At 37.0% G+C, this 20,339-nt stretch overlaps 1 protein-coding gene and 1 pseudogene across 2 annotated transcripts in view; one reads left to right on the forward strand and one right to left on the reverse strand.

The window, feature by feature from the left end:
• LOC109055423 (F-box/LRR-repeat protein 7-like) overlaps positions 1-9,451 on the forward strand; it is a 47,586-nt gene extending 38,135 nt beyond the window's left edge. For both annotated transcript variants that reach the window (XM_042752005.1, XM_042752007.1), the window contains one exon: positions 4,692-9,451. In XM_042752005.1, the coding sequence (XP_042607939.1) occupies positions 4,692-5,428 (737 nt within the window). In that variant the 3' untranslated portion in view covers positions 5,429-9,451. The remainder of the gene's footprint in view (positions 1-4,691) is intronic.
• Positions 9,452-11,546: 2,095 nt separating this feature from the next.
• LOC109091967 overlaps positions 11,547-20,339 on the reverse strand; it is a 32,659-nt pseudogene continuing 23,866 nt past the window's right edge.

Raw genomic sequence — 20,339 nt, forward strand, 5'->3', positions numbered from 1 at the left:
AAAAAAAATAAAAAAAAAAAATTAATGGTCCTTAATGGAATTTATATTAGGTTTGTCATTTAATTTTGGGGTGAAACATGCATGGCCTCCGAATATTCTGATTAATAATTGGTCAAGAATAAGTGATAAGAGGAACATATTTCACTTTTAGTCAAAACAGAAAATTAGAAATTATATTTTACAAAAAAAAATAAAATAAAAAATAAGCCTATTTTATAATCACCTTGGGTTAGTGAAACAACTTCTTTATATATATATATATATATATATATTATGGTAATGGAAATTTTGGCTGAAGATTGAAATGAAAAAATGGCACAGTGAAAAAAACAAAACAAAACGTATTGCAAATTATATATATGTTTTTTTGCCTTTGGGGTGAAGTATGACCTCTGAACATTTCTTCATGAGATTCACCCAGTAGCGATTCATATTTATTTATTTTTAGTAAATCTCATACTTCTTGAGGTGAGATATTATATACCACTATACCACACATTGTTGTAGATTTGCATGTGATTTTTAAGATTTTCATTTCAAGTATTATCATATGTTTATTTATCATATGCATTGGCATGGCACATCCATTACCTGGTCAACGAGTAAAACATGTTATGTCCTGGTTATTTTCAAGAGCTCTTGTGATGAATTAGCTGCCATTAAGCATCAGAAAGCCATGTTTGGTTGTGGATTTATTCAGGGAGTGATTCAAAGTGGTAACGTTTTTCTGGGAAGGCTGGGAAAAACATTATGCGATCCAGGAATCGTTGCCAGTCTTTCAGTCTTTTTCTGGAGGAAGCTCTGCTTGGTTTTGAAAGATGGACTGCTAACCTCAACCGAAGAGTAAGAGTCCGTCTGCTGAGTTCATTGTACGAGTCACACACTGTACAGTTATTCATCATGCAGAGGACACAGCATGCGTTCTGCTTTCCACAAGTAATACACCCTTTGTTGCAAATGTATCCTAAATTTCTTGCGGTTACATTTACTTTTAAAAGCAGGTAGCATAACTGTAATAGGAGCAAAAACAGATACTGCCTGCTTTTTGTTCCATATAATGTTTCTGGGTTTTATTTCTTTATTATTTTTCTCTATTTTGTCCTATTTTATTTGGCCTAGATTCACTTTATTACATTCATTCACCTCGATTTGAAAACCTAATGTAGACTCTAAATTTCAGAACTTTAAAGTAATTTTATTAGACTGTTTCCCATGAGACATTTCCTTTTTCTCAGCGGTCTTTGCAGTTCCAGTGCAGGATCTTGATTTATTGCTTGAAAAAGGATCTAAACAACAGGAACTGATGCTCGGACGTATGCTTAAGGACATCTAAAAAAAAACAAGAAATGGTCTGATGGCTTTTATATAAGACAGGAAGAGTAAATAATGGCCCCTGTTTTAAAAGGTCAGAACAGTTATGTGGACAGAACATAGTTTAAACTGTACAGTGGCCAGAACAAAGCTTATAGTTATCATTTGTATTAATTTAGCATAATAACCAGGTGTGCACATAAGTTTTTCAGCCTGGAGCACCTGGAGATTTGGTTTGGTCCTTACATTGCCATTGTGTGACCCGATAAGTAACTATAAAAAATTAATTTATAATAGTAATGGTAATATTATTTCACTTTATTTAGTTAGTTTTTTAAAATAAATAATAAACAAAGTAGTAAAGTGATAATACTATTATGTTTTAAAATAAAAAGGGAGTATTAAATAAAAAAAATATAGTAGACTTAAAAATAAAATTCTAATATTTACTTTTTTAAATGAATTTTCATAATTTTCAAACTTAAAATCAGCTAGCTTTTTTTTTGGCGGGTTGCCGGCAAGTAAGTAAATGTGCTGCCAGGTTTAACGCTTCTGATTGAAGAGCGTCTGCGAATGAAATGTCATGAAATGTTTTGCATTGTGCTTTGAAAATGACACAGATAGCCTAGATTTATGGTTTCAGTTTGAATAGAAATTTTATACAGTATTACAGTTTGTCAATCTAAAATGGTAATGTGCATGGTAACAGCTGTCAACCGTGTCGGTATGCAAATGAGCAGTCTGAACTTGTTTACAGAGCGCATGTTTTATTTTGGTCACGCATGCGCACCTCCATAACATTTATGTGCACCCCTGATATCAAGCCTAGCAGCTACCCAGAAATCTCAGCAATCAGCAGTGCACACTTATTTAATTTACCTGATGTCTATTATCTTTAAAGTCAACATGAAATGGAATTTTTTTTCAATGCATCTTATTGATCAATTATTTTGAACCAATCATCCATGCGTTTCATTTAAAAAATAAAAATGAAGAATCAGTTTTTATTTTTCAATTATAATATAATTCGATCTTTAAAATGACAGCCTTTGCTCTGATTTTGTATGTCGGACTTCAATCATTTTGTTCGCCCTAACCCCATCCCTTTCTTATAATCAACTGCAAAATTCCATTCAGTTCTGCTGTCAATCCAATTAACATGGATAGACAGAACCAAGTCCCTGCCATACATTTATTCCTTTTCAATATTCCGTTTCACTTTAGTATACAGTATTTCACATTATGGAATAAAATACCTGTCGCTACTCTGAACTTTATATACAGTAAACCCTTTTTAGTTGTCAAGCAAGGCTTTCTTAAGCCAATCCGTTTGTTAAGCCTTGACGTATCGAACACCGTTTCCGGGTCCAAGACACTAGTACATTTCATTTGAGAATATTTTATATTAGCACCCTTTTATGGAGACAGATTAGTCTCAAATATAATTCACGCAAAAAACACGATTCACACATGCATAGACAATTTCACATGCATGAAACCTAATTCACATACACACAAAAAAATTCACATGCGTGAAAAAAAATATATATTCACAAAAAGCAATTCACATGCGCAAAATAAAATTATATATTCATAAAATACATTTCACAAATGCAAAACACAATTCGTAGATATACAACTGTGCACAAAAAACCTTTGAATGTTTAAAATGTACGAGTGTCTGAATGTACAAATCGTCATTTTACTACGAATCCACTCGGATTTGTGTGTGTGTGTGTTTTTGAGACTTTCCTGGCAGAGCTCTCTTTCCACGTGGGTCTGTCGTACTCTTTAGCCAATCAGATGCGAGCTTACCATTCAACCAATCATATCATAAGCCACTGAGAGTGCATTCAGACGTCAAGAGAGAAGCCCATAGAAGCCCTGGCGTTACATTTTAAAATACTATACAAAATAATTAATCAGAATACTTACTCCTGCTCACTCACGCCAAAGAACTCCCCGCTCAAGCTCGCCGTCTCTGCAAGATTAACGATGGCAGTTTGCACGCACAGCTACTAAAAGATTTACATCTGTCAGACAGGTTGCTGACGTCATCAAGCTTAGTTTGAGTCTGCGCGTCAGAAACGGAAGTTCTAAAAAATCGCTAAAAATGGGCTTCACTTGTCTCAATTGAGTTCCAATTGGGTCGCTGTGTCCATTTCTTTTACGGTCTATGGGATTACTGATGTAAAGGCTTAATTTCCGTTCTAATTAATCCATATTGCGCAAAAGGTGCGCAGAATCGTGCTCCTTGTATGCACTCTCAGTGGCTTATGATATGATTGGTTGAATGGTAAGCTCGCATCTGATTTGCTAAAGAGTACGACAGACCCACGTGGGAAGAGAGCTCTGCCAGGAAAGTCTCAAAAACACACACACACAAATCCGAGTGGATTCGTAGTAAATGACGATTTGTACATTCAGACACTCATTTAACATTTTAAACATTCAATGGTTTTTGTGCACAGTTGTATATCTACGAATTGTGTTTTGCATTTGTGAAATGTATTTTATGAATATATAATTTTTTTTTTTGCGCATGTGAATTGCTTATGTGAATATATATTTTTTTTTCACGCACGTGAATTTTTTTTGTGTGTACGTGAATTAGGTTTCATGCATGTGAAATTGTCTACGCATGTGTGAATCGTGTTTTTTGCGTGAATTATATTTGAGACTAATCTGTCTCCATACGATTTCTGTTTGGGGGTGGTAGAGAGTGGTATATTTCAATTGAGAATATTTTATATTAGCACCCTTTCTGTTTGGACCTGGTAAATTCACCCAAAAATGAAAATATTGTCATTAACTACCCCCATCCCCCCATGTAGTTCCAAACCTGTAAGACCTTTGTGCATCTTTGGAACACAAATTAAGATATTTCTGATGAATTCCAAGTGCTCTCTGACCCTCCCATAGACAGCAAGGATCCTAACACAATCGAGGTCCAGAAACATAGTAAGGACATCGTTAAAATAATCCATGTGACATCAGTGGTTCAACCGTAATTTTACGAAGCTACGAGAATACATTTGTTCGCAAAGAAAACAAAAATAATGACTTTATTCATTAATTCGTCTCTTCCACTTCACCCTATAGTGCCATTTTGGAGAGTATCACATTCATAAACAACGTATGCAACGTTTGTATGCGAATACATTGTTTACTCTTTGATCTGAACATAAACAACATATCCATGTACATACGTTGCATACGGAATTCAGCAAAAATATATTCATTTGTATTCTGAAGATGAACGAAGGTCTTATAGGTTTGGAGGGACATGAGGGCGAATAATTAATGACAGAATTTTCATTTTTGGGTGACCTATCCTTTTAATTGTTCTAGTTATGATAATATCTCCTCCCTTTTCCTAGGCTGCCCTAAAGTGACCTGTATCAGCCTGACAGAGGAGGCGTCTCTACAGCTCACACCTCTACATGGACAGCAGATCGGCCTGCAGCACCTGGACATGACAGACTGTGTATCACTGGAGGACGAAGGCTTGAGGACCATTGCATTTCATTGTCCGCGTCTCACACACCTGTACCTGCGGCGCTGCAGCCGGCTAACAGACGAGGCCCTGCGACAGCTAACACTGCACTGCACTGCTTTACGTGAGCTAAGCCTTAGCGACTGCCATCTGATTGGAGACTTTGGCTTACGTGAGGTCGCTCGCCTTGAGGGCCGTCTACGCTATCTGAGCGTGGCGCATTGTATGCGCATAACAGATGTTGGACTGCGTTATGTAGCACGTTACTGTCCGCGGCTCCGCTACCTGAATGCGCGGGGATGCGAGGGGATAACGGACCAAGGTTTGAGCCACTTAGCTCGCAACTGCTCCCGATTGCGGTCCGTAGATGTTGGACGCTGTCCGCTGGTGTCGGACATTGGGCTGGAAGTGTTAGCACGCTGTTGTGAAGGGCTACGAAGGCTGAGTCTGAGAGGCTGCGAGAGTTTGACAGGGAGAGGGCTCATGGCGCTAGCAGCAGGATGTCCCGAGCTGCAGTTACTAAACGTACAGGAGTGTGAGGTGCCACCTGAGGCACTTCGACTGGTCCGACAGCACTGCAGGCGCTGTGTAATTGAACATACCATACCTGCTTTCTACTGAGGGGACAGGTTGGGGACGCCAGAGGTGTCGACCTCTGAAAAACAGATGTTTATACTTTTTGCATTCCTATGACTGCCTGATGAGATGCAACAAGTTGGATGTGTCTCAAAACCTAATACGGGGTGCTTAGTCCAGGAGTCACCAAACTTGATCCAAACTTGCTTCAACACACCTGCTTGGAAGTTTCAAGTATACCTAGTAAGACCTTGAATAGCTGGTTCAGGTGTGTTTAATTAGGGTTGGAGCTAAACTCTGCAGGACACCGGGGGTGCTTCTCAATATCCCTCCTCTTTTCCTCGCTCCTCCGTCCTCCATCATATGACTTCGGCTGCGTTCCAGTTCACTTTTGTTATGCCCTTCACTCGCTAACTTCTCTCCGTCTCGTTTATTCGGATGTACGTCATTGATTATGTTGCTTGAGTGCCCACTACTGGCTGAATCCTTGGAATGGGCTGAGTTGGAAAATCCTAAGCCCTTCATCACTTAGAATACGCTATGGATTTGGTTTATTGTTAACACGTTTCCCCTTACAAAATACTTTGGTGCAGCATTCTATATGTATATAGATATGCTTGGGCTGTTATAAATGTAATATATATATATATATATATATATATATATATATATATATATATATAATATATATATATATATATTATAGAGTTGTTTAGGGTGGGGATAAATTAAACACGATCTGCGATGATGTAATAGCCATGTCGCATTGTGGTCTACAGAGTGACCTGAAGTGTGCACATGAAGCAGACTCGCTCCCAAGGTCAAAATTGAGGGGTCAAGGGTATGTCCAATTAAACTTCCTTCATCCATTTGAGGAAGTGGAACTCTCTTCAAAATGGTGACGGGGATTCCCCCAAAGGGTAAGTGCTTAGGGAAGTTTGTGAGTGTGTGTCTAAAAGTGAACTGGAATGCAGCATTGCAAACAGATCAAACTCAGCCATATTGCAGGACATCTCAATTCTCTAATTGCACCCACGAAGGTGAGCGAGGATACACAGGTGTATCCTTTGCAGAAGTGTTTTACTGACTAAACGTGACACACATATAAAATTATCCTCCCCCTTCACATCTGCACCAAGTGCTAAACATGGCAGAAAATACAAACACACATAAATGTGAGTATTAAGCGTCTCATCCTTAGACCCAAGGAAAGGAAGTGAGGAAAGGAAACGAGGATGCACAAATAAGAATTGAGAAGCACCCCTGGCCTCCAGGGCCGAGTCTGGTGACCCCTGGCTTAATAAGGACCCCTTTCTCCTGAAAGGCCACTCTACTGCAGTGTTTTCCAACCCTGTTTCTGGAGGCACACAAACAGTACACATGTCTCCTTTATTTGACCCATCCATTTCAAGTTTAGGAGTCACTACTATCAAGCTGATGAGTTTATTCAGATATCTTTGATTAGGAAGAGTTTGAAAATGTGTACTGTGTCTCCACAAACAGGCATGGGAAACATTGGCCTACTGAAATTCTGGAGCAACTCACCACTTCTGGAGGACCAATGTCCTGCAGAGTTTAGCTCCAACACACATGCCTGGAAGTTTCTAGTAAGCCCAAATACCTTGATTAGCTTGTGTTTAGATATTTAATTTGGGTTGGGGCTAAACTCTGCAGGACAGTGGCCCTTCAGGTGCAGACGTATCACCTCTGACCTAATGAATCAATTAGCTGTCTACTGCAGTGTTTCCCAACACTGTTTCTGGAGGCACACCAACAGTACACATTTTGGATGTCTACTTTATCTGACCACTCATTTCAAGTCTTGGAGTCTCTACTAATGAGCTGATGAGTTGAATCAAGTATGTTTGATTAGGAAGAGTTTGAAAATGAGTACTTTGTCTCCATGAATTGACTTGGGAAACACTGGTCTTCTGCCTTCTGAAACTCTGGGCCAAATCAGTGGTGTCAAACCTGCTCTTGAAGGACCACAGACCTGCAGAGTTTAGGTCCAACACCACTGCCCAGAAGTTTCTAGTGATCGTAAAGACCTTGATTAGCTTGTTCAGATGTATTTAATTTGGGTTGGGGCTAAACTTTAATGGAAGGTGGCCCTCTGGGAGCAGGATTGGACAACCCTGACCTAGTGAGTTCACTTGCTGTCTCCTGCAGTGTTTTCCTATATTGTTCCTGAAGGCACACCAACAGTGCACATTTTGGATGTCTTCCTTATCTGACCTGTCTTTTTCAGTTCTGGGAGTCTCTACCAATGAGCTTATGAGTTGAATCAGGTGTGTTTGATTAGAAAGAGTTCAATAATGTGTACTGTGTCTCCATGAACTTGTTTGGGAATCACTGGTTTTCTGCCGACTGTAATTCTGGAGCAACTTGGGTGTCAAACCCTGCTCCTGAACGATCACTGTTCTGTTTAGCTTCTGTTTTGTATTGGAGTTTAGCTCCAACACATCTGCCAGGAATGTTCTACCTTGATAAGCTTGTTCGAATGCATTTAATTCAGGGTTGGAGCTAAACTTCACTGGAGGGTGGCCCTCTTGGAGCAGGATTGAACACACCTGACCTAGTGAGTTGACTTGCAGTCTACTGCAGTGTTTCCCTACCCTGTTCCTGGAGGCACACCAACAGTATGCATTTTGGATGTCTCCCTTATCTGACCCATGAATTTCAAGTCTTGGAGTATCTATGTATAAGCTGTTGAGCCGATGTACTGTGTCTCCACTAACAAGCTTGGGAAACACCGGTCTCCTGCCTACTCTGGGGTCTCAAACTTTACTAAAGACCTTAATAAGCTTGTTCAGATTTAATTTTAATTTGTTTAATTTGGGTTGGAGCTAAACTTTGCTGGAAAGTGCCCCTCCAGGAGCAGGATTGCACAACCCTGACCTATTGTACACTGCAACTCAGGGGTGTCAAATTCTGGTCATAAAGGGACATCTTCCTGCAGAGTCTAGCTCAGTGTCCTCAAACTCAATTCCTGGAGGGCCACAGCTCTGCACAGTTTTGCTCCAACCCTAATCAAACACACCTGATCCAGGTAATCAAGGTCTTCAGGATTACTAGAAACCTCTAGGCAGGTGTGAGTTGGAGCTGGTTGGAGCTAAGCTCTGCAGAGCATTCAGGAATTGAGTTTGAGACCACTGGTCTAGCTGTAAACCTAATTAAACAAGTTTTTCAGGATTACTAAGAACCTCTGGACAGGTGTGCTGGAGCAGGTTGGAAATGAACTTCAGTATGGAGGCCCTACAGGAACGAGGTTTGAAATTAATGGACACATAAACAGCATCTTAAGCCTAACCTTGTAACTGATTTAAGATGGAATTTATAGGCCACCACTTCAGTAGCAGTTACATGTCATGCAAATAGTGCACTGCACATCAGACTGACACATCACTCACAATTTTGGCAGTAGCATGTCAATGGAAGGTCCTTAGGTTTTGAGACACATCTGGTGCGTAATGTTGCTTCTCGCAGAGCTGTACCATGCTCTTGTAATTAAAAAAAAAAAAAAAAAACTACATGACATATAGCATAATATTTATCACATGAAAGAGATGCATTATATTGTCACTGTACATCACCAGTAAGCTGGTGTTTAAGTGTCTGAACTATGTTTATTTGGATTGATTTATGTTGTGTTTTCTACAAAAGCTCTTTAGCTGGTTGTCCAGAGTCCATCCATTACATGATTAAATGTAAACTTTAAAACTTTTAACAATATACTACTTGCTTTTTTCCATAGAAGTGGTGAATAAGATGAAAGAATTTTCTTTTGGGGTGAACTGTTCTTTTACTTATAAAATCTTAGTTTTCTTCAGAAAACTGATATCTGATTTCAAGAGACCATCTTTGTTCAGAATATCTAGGAAAATATGGGCATTTGCACTTTAAAGGGCATTACTGACAATCTCAAAATTATCTAAAAGTCTTAAGTTTTTTTATTCAATATCCCAGATAACGCTAGTCAAGGATTACATGAGATTTGTAAATGTTTCATTTTGTGAAAGCAATATGTTGCTGCTAAAAACACCTAATAAAGGGCTACTTATTTACAATCAAATGTTTTCTTTTATTTGTTGTATCTATGAGCAGTTAGGAAAGTGACAAGTATAACACATGCAAACAAAGGAAGGTTCCTTTGGTTGATGTAGTGCAGGGAATAGTAACATTATCTTTGGAAGAAAACCGCTTCCAAACAGGAACATTAAAGGGATACTCCATCCCAAAATTAAAATTTAGTCATTATTCACTTACTCCCATGTCGTTCCAAAGCCGTAAAAGCTTTGTTTGTCTTCGGAACACAATTTAAGATATTTTGGATGAAAACAGGGAGGCCTGTGACTGTCCCATAGACTGCCAAATAAATAACAGTGTCAAGGTCCAGGAAAGGGTGAAAAGCATCGTCAGAATACTCCATCTGCCATCACTGATTCAACCGTAATGTTATGAAGCGACAAGAATACTTTTTGTACACAAAGAAAACAAAAATAACGACTTTATTCAACATTACGGTTGAATCAGTGATGGCAGATGGAGTATTTTAATGATGCTTTTCATCCTTTCCTGGACCTTGACACTGTTATTTATTTGGCAGTCTATGGGACAGTCACAGGCCTCCCTGTTTTCATCCAAAATATCTTAAATTGTTTCGGAAGACGAACGAAGCTTTTACGGGTTTGGAACGACATGGGGGTGAGTGAATAATGACTAAATTTTAATTTTGTGGAGAAGTAACCCTTTAAGGCATCCACCAGATGCATCCAGATGTCAGTTCTTTGAGAGATTAGCTATATTTGAATGAGACATGTCTTTAAGAGGATCCAAAGTATTGCTTATTCACACCAATAAGCTCAATGATGCTTAATAGATTCCCCCCTAAATAAATCCTTAGCAAGAACCATTAACCTAAGAACATCTCGAGTCAGATGTGCATTACCCTCGTGATAACCACACTCATAACTTATTTCAGTTGTTAGTATGAATCACTACTATACAAACAAATGGATCATGAAATGGCAAAGATGAAATCAATTACTCAGCGAGATGGATGGTAAATATGTGGTTGTTGTTGCAGCTGAGTCACACAAAACCTCATTTTGCTTGCATGGGTAGGGAAAATAAAGTGCTGTCAGCGTGCATGGGTAGGGAAAAACTATACGTTTATATATTAAAAAATAACTTGCTGACATGCCAGTGCTTGTTCACTATAGATTAGCACAATAAGTAAGAGGTTGTGTCTAATATAAAGCTAATCAATTCGCTGTCATGTGGTTTCCTCGTGATCACACAGGGCTGGTCTGGTGAAACACCCTCCCAGTGTCATCTGTAAATGATAATAGGACACAGCCTGAAACTCAGCTTAGTGTGTGTTGTGTACATAGCTGTCAGTTATTGTTCTGTGGTCATAGTCTACAGTGTGTTATGAATGAATTGGTTAGTGGTACAATGAGTCCACTCTCACTGGTTCAGTGAGTCAATGGTGATTGTGATTCTGTAAGCAGCTGTTTTTATTATCTGCTGCTGCCCTCTGTTGGTTAATGTCTGTTTCTGCACTTAATTTACACTCATAATGGAGTACTAGTAAAATACTTCCATGTACAAGTATTTATATGTAAAACGACATACAGTATGGAATGATAATTTGTTACACTGTTCTCATTAAACCTCTTCATGTGGCATGTTTCGTGCAACGAGTGGTAATCTCAGAAATTAATATGGATATTTAGCATTTTTAATCAAAATCGTAATATAAATCTTCGGTAATCCAGTCAAATGAGTCAGGAACGATGTTAAAATTAATTTAAAAAAAAATCCATTCATAACCCTCAGTCGAGCACATCTGGGAAATAATGTTCTGTCTAAAGAGTTAAGTTGTAATTTTATTATATTTTAGATATCCTGCTGCATATACAAAATGTAGTTAATAGTATGGCATAGTATGCTATTCTGAAGTTATATTAGAGAAACATTAATAATAATAACAGCAATTATTACAATTTTAATTCAGAAATGCACATTTTTTTAAAATGTCATATAATTCTTAATTATAAGCACATGATCAGTAACCCTAAAAAATGCTAACATAAATCTTTTTGATGTCTACTAAGTTTGAAAAAAATAAAATAAAAAAAATAAAGACATGACCACAGTCTTTTAGATTTTGTTTTAATAAATAAATTCAAAATGGCAATATTAAGAAGACCAGAAAAGGGCACTTAAAAAAAGCTACTCAAGCTAGTAGATTGGGTTTTGTGGCAGACCATCTATTTATCATCCTTAAACTTGACATTTTATTATATTAAGCATTCCTGTAGATTTAAATGACTTCATCTCCTGATTACGTATTGTTAAAATAATTAAAAATAAAAGGTTGTTGTACCATTTGAGCATATGATATGAACATTTGAACACAAAACTACACTCTAATTATATATTTTTTTTCCCCAGGTAATTGTTTTAACAACAAAGAGCTTTATCTCAGATTTCAAATATGTAAATTACAACATCCTTTTTTTTTCATTTAAAATATACTAACTGAAAACATATTTGAAATTTGTAGGTATTAATAATTGTGCTCATTTCTAATGAGCGGTTTAAGGACATTTGGCTACAAACTACAGGATATCACCTGAATACACTGATACTCATCAAGAGCCACATAATAATTCAACAAATAATCCTTCATAACATAAAATACACAGACATTTCAGTTAAACACAAGACACGTGCCATAATGATTTTCTAAGAGCAATAATAAGTGGGAAACAAATTGCAAACACTAAAATCAAGGACGTTTTTGGCATGTAATGCAAGAAGCGTCTGACAGTAAATGAATATGCATAGATTATTAGCATATCAAACCAAACTTGCATCAGCCAAACCCCCCCCCCACCCCCATAAAAAAATAAAATCACATATACACCGGTCAGATAGTTTCTTATGCAAATATATGACTTAAAGAAGTTTGAATGCAGAAAGAACAGGATAGAATATAATAAAAAAATCATAAGATGATTTTAAATGGCATTTGAGTTTTTGCAATTTTTGAGGTGGGATTCAAGGATCCCATTGCAACGCAGCACTTGATGCAAAGGCACAAATATCTGTTCAGTTTGAAAAGAGTGAATGTGTGAAAGTACACAGGGTTTAAAAGAAGAAAAACTGATGTAAATAGAAAGACTATACAAACTAGACACGTTTGCAAGGGACGAGAAGCAGCCAGTTCAACATAAAATACTACTAGCTACAATACTGTTCTAAAAGAATGACATACAATGAGAAAATAAACTATTTAAAGGAAAACTGAGGATATCTGCAAACCTATCCCTTCCAAAACATTCATGTGTGAGATGCCCATGTCCTTTATTTGCCTTCATATTTGGGGTTGATCACAGTTGTGACGGCACTCTTGTAGATGGGGTTCTCTCCCTGTCAAACACACACAAATCAGATTTTAAAACTAAGAAACAAATATACAGCCCAATTCAACTTCAACATGTCGTCTAAATGCATTTACACCCCAAGAAAGTGCAATAAACCTTGAAATAAAAAGGTAAAAAAAAACAACAACATGCAGTTATACATTACTCATATATGTTTTGATGAACATATTATCATCCAGGGAAGAAAGCCAAATTATTCTGTGAAACGCTCATTAAATATGACACAGCACTGATGCACATGCTGTAGCCGATTAGTGAGTTATACCATAAACACTTCCATTTATAAATATATCAATATTTTGTTTCAAGGATGGAATATATATGTAAATAACAAATGGTGGTCAGGTACAGAAACACACACACATACAGAAAAAAAGCCATGCAGAAAGAGAAGAGGTATACAAACTTATAGAGCCACAGCTTTACGTCCATAGCTTGGGTTCTTGAATTTATTAATAGGGCTCTTGTAAATTGGATTCTCTGTCTGAGAGTGGACAGGGACAGACAACACATCAACCACAGATGAAGCAACAGAAGAGCTGAAATTATGGACAACAGACGGAGAATAAAAGGGATGGAGATCTTAGAGAGATGGAGAGATTTCATGAACATCAAGCGAGAAGGAGCCAAAGCATGCATGTGGAGTATAAATGAAGATGGAATAAAAGGTTTTTAAAAAATCAAAATAAATAAATGCATAAAATATGAAATAAAAACATAGTTAAACCCAGAAAAAAAAAACTTTTATCCGATCAGCTGCCACTGAAAACCTTGTATTTATGTCTGAAGTTCCATTTCAATTTAATTAACTTAATAATTCAGAAATGAACCATTTGTCTTATGAATTATATAAAATGTTATAATTTACTAACAGTGAATCTTATAAATTAGAATAACAAATATTAAGTAAATTACACTGGTTATAAAGACGTTTTGATAAAGTTGCTCTTTCAGCTCTAAACACATCCTAATCAGGTTTCATGTACCTGTTACAACACTGAATAAGTACCTTATTAAATACCCTCACACCACATTCCCTGTGAATCAGCAGATTCTGAACTGCACTTGCCTAAGAATGCCCTTGTGAAAAAGAAATACACTTCTGCACACTTTAGCTTATTTATTATGACAATAATATATTTTGAAATTAATATACTAATATTTTTGGACACTGTCGGACAATGTAATTTGCAATTAAATGAAAATGTATTACAGATTAAATGTATATTACATGCAATTAGCTGAACTTCAGAGTAAGTGTTTACATCTTTGTGTAATTTCATAATTACGTCTATTGCCTTTGAAATATGGTTAAAGTGTACAAACATTAATGGTGAACTAAAATACTTCAATGAAACATGAATGTCATGTATTTAAATATATTTGTAAAATCGAGTGTATTTCTTTAAAGCATGACAAAAAGATGATTAAAACAATGATTTAAAATGCACTTAAATTTGTGCATTATTTGACATTATTACAAAAGTGTGTTAAACAGTCATGAGAGTGTCTATATGCATCTTTTATTTAAGTACAGATTTAAAACATTTTCTTTTGAGAACTGAAGTACACTGTTATGGGGTTTGTTTTGGTTCTGTTGTTGTTCCTTTCTATATTTACAGGTAAATTGGATCCACCTGTTATCAATCACAAACTGGATATTTAAGAGACCTGGATCCTTTGTGAACACCATCTGCATTTGAGCTTGGCTGGACCATTTGCCATTTTGTCAATTTTAGTTTAATTCTGTTAATCAGTGCTCATTTAGTACAATTAAGTGCACTTCTTTTTCACATGTGCACACAGATCTGCTCAGAAAGTGAGCCAGCAGAGGGCAGCAGTGCATCATCCTGACTGACCGCAGCTGCCCACGACACACCCAGAGAAACCAGGCCCTGAAAATCCAGAAGCCTTTGCTTTATTTCCACAGCTGCTCTAAAATCCAGACGGAGCACTCGTAAAGAGGAAAACCAGACCTCTGATGAAACAATCTTGGAATTTTGGAAAGATTAAAAAAAAGAAAAGATTTCTTGGTTCAGTTTAAATTTTTTTTTTTTTTTTCATACCGTGTCCCACTTGGCGTTCATCTTCTCCTTCTCAAACTTGGCGAACTCGCGGCGGTCGTGAATGATCATGAGCAGCTTCCAGATCAGGAGCAGAGCCAGACCAATCAGAACGATGCCTGTGACCACGCCCGCTACGATGGGAATGATGTCAGGACCCGCCGGGCACTCTGCCAAACCAAGCACACGTCACTTCAGTAAAGGGGTCTTATGATGATGCTAAAAAGAACATTATTTGGTGTATTTGGTGTAATGCGATGCGTTTAAGGTACAAAAACATTATTTTCCACAAACTGTACATTATTGTTTCTCCTCTATGCCCCGCCTTTCTGAAACACATCGATTTTTACAAAGCTCATCGATCTGAAACATAAGGTGTGCTCTGATTGGCCAGCTATCCAGTGCGTTGTGATTGGCTGAATTCCTCAAGCGTGTGACAGAAATGTCATGCCCCTTGCCATATTTGGAAACACACATTGTCTACATGACAGCTGTAGGTGTGTCCCAAATCGCGTACTTATGCACTATTCTATGACGTTTTGTAGTATAAATAGTGCATTCACACTGAAAATTCCAAAAAGAATTTGCACTATAAACACCAGGATGGTGCACTTAAATAACCGAAAAAACGAAGTGTGGAATGTTGGACACTTCATGCACTCAACTGTCGCAGCTTTAATTACGTAACGAAGGGGGAGGGGCTATCAGACGGCGATTATGAATGACAAAATAATCTTATATAATTCATACACTACATGGTTGAGTACATAGTGCATAAGTACATAGTGTATGAGTGTATAGTGTGTCATTTGGGATGCAGCTAATACTACAGCGAGAATAAAAGTTACGCCGCCTTTGCATAAACATTTGGCCGGCGTTATGCAAATCTTCCCATACAGTAGCTATGTTTCCATCTACCTATTTTTATGTGCATTTTGGAATTTCACATAAAAAATGCTGGATGGAAATGCCAAGATGCGCATAAATTTTAGGATATTTGAGTAGGATAAATATGTTGTTACGGTCATTCTGAAATGCCTGTGCTAATCTGACGTCAAAGTATTTCTGTATAATTGTTTTACACAACTACATTCCCAAACAGCAGCATCCACCTTCGAAAGCAATGACTGCATCTACTGTGCTTCGTCTGCTCGCTCTCAGGTGCAAGTCATTAGGGCCAAGCACCGAAGGTGTTTAGGCACCTATTGTATCCGTTAGGATTCCTATTATTATATTATTATTCTTCCGCTTCCGCCGCAAGTATATGTCAGCCCATAGAACCGCTGCGGGAAAGTTGTGAAATTTGGTACCCTGATAGAGGACAGTCTGAACATTAACCATAGCAAATTTGGAGTCTCTAACTCCAAGTCTCTAGCGCCACCACTTGTCCAAATTTTTCAATATCTTTATGCTAATAACTTTTGAACCATAAGGTAGCAGAAGGAAAGTTATATTTTTTTCTCTGAATCCTTGGCTCATGCCAATGGAAACCAAAATTCAAAAATCGCAAGGTTTAGTTTTTTTAGCTATATTTTTATTGTTCGTAAATCCTACTTTTTCGAACTCGTCCTAGACGGTTAGTCCGATTTTCACAAAAATTGGCTCAGATCATCTTCAGACCATGCTGGCAAAAAGTTATGGAATTCAAGTTGATTCGTTCTACCGTTCTCGAATGACACGTGAACAAATTTGATGAAAAGCACGCAAAAATGCATGTGAGGCTATATCTCCGCAACAGTTTGGCGTATCCAAACTTGGTGTGTGTTATAACAAACATGACCTGAGACTAGCTGCAGTGTCTCGGCGCAGTGCCACCTAGTGGTCAGGAGATACAAAAAATGCACCATTTTTGCTTATAACTTCTGAATGGTTTTGCCAAAAAATCACACAACAGGTCTTTAGATTCAGTGGGTCATGTCGAGTCGAATGATATCCAATTTTCCTGTGTCAGCCATTTTAGGCGTCGGCCATTTTAAATTAATTTTTTAAAATGCTGTATTTTTTGAACGCATTATCGTATCGTTACGAAAATAAGTTACAAAAATGTTTGGCTCCATGCCCTGATGTTACTTAAAAAGTTTGATGGCAGCGCCACCTTGTGGTCAATAGTTGTAATGAAATATCTAAAAAATGCTAATAACTTATAAATTAGACTATTGAAATGAAAGTGGTCTCCCTATATTCTTTAGGTCATGCCGAGAACATCGATACAATTATGACAAAATTGGCCATACTTCCTGTCTGCCATTTTGATTCATGTTGAAAATCTACTTTTTCGAACTCCTCCTAGACCGTTAGTCCGATTTTCACCAAATTTGACTCCGATAATCTTCAGCGATCTGACAAAAAGTTATGGAATTCGTGTTGATATACGAAATGGTTTTCGTTTATTGCATCAACGAATTTGTTCGTAAGATGCCAAAATACATCTGAGGCTGTATCTCTGCAAAGCTTTGACATATTTGCACCAAACTTTGTATGTGCCATTGACACCTCACACTGACCATGCCACATCAATTTGGTACAGCGCCACCTATTGTTCAAGAGTAATAAACCATTCATTAACCATTAATGCTTGCACTTATAAAAAATGCTAATACCTTTTAATTGCATTAGCCTATTGCAATGAAACGGTCTCAAAATATTCCCTGGCTTATGCCGACAACATAGATACCAAATATGCCAGAGTAAGCTGAACTTCCTGTCGGCCATTTTGATTCATGTTGAAAACCTACATTTTTGCTCTCCTCATCAACCTTTGGTCCGATTTTCACCAAAATCGAGTCAGATGATCTTCAGACTGTGCTGACAAAAAGTTATGGATTTCGTGTCGATAGACGCAACCGTTTTCGTACAGCGCCGCTATAAACTTTAAGCACTGTGTCAAAATGACTCCGAGGCTATATCTCTTTAAAGCTTTGACATACTGACACCATATATTGTTATGCAATAGTCACCTCACACTGACCATTCTACACTAATTTGGTAACAGCGCCACCTACTGGTCAAACATGATAAGCCAATAAAATCCTATTGTTATTGTCTTTATTGTTTTCAAGCCTTTTTGGAAAATAATCTTAAAACGTTTTTAATTACTCATTTCCGCCGTTTGTCTGAAACTCGCTCCTGTAGTACTTGGCCCCGTAATTGCTGCTTGCAGCTATCATTTATCATTATTATTATATTAAGTGGCTTCTAGTTTTCTTACCAGGGAGTGACGCTGTTGTTCTCTTGGACTCGTTGGATGGAAAGGTGCTTTATTCGCAAATGTTTAATGCGATATTCCAGTTTTGCACATAAATTTAATCTGAATCTTTGGATGGAAACATAGCTAGAGATGTAGATTTGTGGGGCGTGTTTGAATGAGGTGTGGAGGAGTCCTTATCTCTTTGGGATTGAGACTTAAAGGTCCTTGCACACTGTCTCTTCTTTGTATTGATACGAAGCCTCACCTAAAGTCTCCACCACGTGCACCTCCTTCTCCGTGTTGTTGACGGCGTAGGTGTAGTAGAACCAGCAGTCGTTGGCGTCTCTCTCCTTGCAGTGCATGAGGGGGAAGGCCTGCACTGAGGGAGTTTATCTCTGTCCTTCACACACAGTCTCTCTCACAAGTGTCTTTCTTCTCTCCTGTGCCAAACACACACACTCCCTGAGGACAGGACACACACACATATGATGGTGGGACTTCTTTCCAAAACATATAAAGGATGTGCTTTGCTTAACTATGATGACAAATTAAACTTCTACAGTGATTATACATATTTAAGTACTGAGTAATATAATTAACTATGTACTTCTATATGGCTAGGAATAGGATTAGGGTTTTGCATATATGCATATGTATGGTTATATAATAGGACATTTAAAACCTGTAACAAAGGACAAATAAAATAAATACTGTATATCTCTACCAACTGTACTAATACCACAACAGTTGAAATTATAGTAATTATTAATAATAATAATTAATGATTAATAATATTATTTAAATATATTTTAATGTATTAAAACACACACATAATACACAATATGAGACTTCTTTATACAAAAAAAAATGTCCTAATATGTTAACTTCTTACTGATACTGTATATACTATGGTGCCTATATATGATTTTATATATATATATATATATATATATATATATATATATAAATCACTAAAAATGTTATATATATAATATATAGATATAATATATATATATTATATTATATTTCTGTTTACATCAAAGGATACTTGTCATTTTTCACCCTAAAAATAAAAGAAATATGAAACTATTTAGAATTTTTTTTTTATTATGACATAGACATTCTATTGTCTTTAATGGATGCTATAAATAATTGTTTGAATTAGCTGAGTTTATGTATTTTAAAAAACATATTTTGCAAAATGTATTTTAAGATTGGGAATGTACTTTCTTACCACTTGCACATTTTATAATATATTTTGCCATTTGGAGATTTAAACAAAAATATTTAAAATTTGAAAAAAAAAAAAAAAAAAAAAAAATATATATATTTATATATATATATATGTGACCCTGGACCACAAAACCAGTCATAAGGGTCATTTTTTTAAATTAAGATTTATACAACATCTGAAAGCTGAATAAATAAGTTTTCTATTGATGTATGGTTTGTTAGGAGGACAATATTTGTCTGAGATACAACTATTTGAAAATCTGGAATCTGAGGGTGCAAAAAAATCTAAATATTGAGAAAATCATCTTTAAAGTTGTTCAAATGAAGTTCTTAGCGATGCATATTACTAATCAAAAATTAAGTTTTAATACATTTCAGTAGGAAATTTACAAAATAACTTAATGGAACATGATCTTTACTTAATATCCTAATGATTTTTGGCATAAAAGAAAAATTGATAATTTTGACCCTTACAATGTATTGTTGGCTATTGCTACAAATATACCCCAGAGACTTAAGACTGCTTTTGTGGTCCAGGGTCACATATTTCATAAACCATGCTGTTTTACAACATATACTTAGCATATATTATATCTATTTTAGACAGAAAAACAAAAAAACATATATTTTGCTGTGTAAGTGGTAGCCAGCATATCATATGTTGTGTTACAGTTCATCACTGAAGCTGAATGTAGTTTAATAGGTCACACGTTGTGTACACAGACGTGTGCATGTTTTCCACTGACTTGTGCTCAGTGCAGACTCCGGGGCAGGTGGGGCAGATCTCACAGGTGGGCCCCTGGAACTTGGGGTCGGTGCACCTGCAGGTCCCGCACTCACAGATCCCCCGGCCGTTACAGATCTGCTTGTTGGAGGCTAAGCAGGTGGAGGCATCCAGAGAGCAGTCACACGCGCTTCCCGTGTAGTTAGCGTCACAGATACACACCCTGCACTCACAGCGGCCGTGTCCTGCAGGAAAAACACCACATTATCCACCTTCATCTAATCATCAAACAGTC

The sequence above is a fragment of the Cyprinus carpio genome, chromosome B24 (assembly GCF_018340385.1).
Source record: "Cyprinus carpio isolate SPL01 chromosome B24, ASM1834038v1, whole genome shotgun sequence".
NCBI lineage: Eukaryota > Metazoa > Chordata > Actinopteri > Cypriniformes > Cyprinidae > Cyprinus > Cyprinus carpio.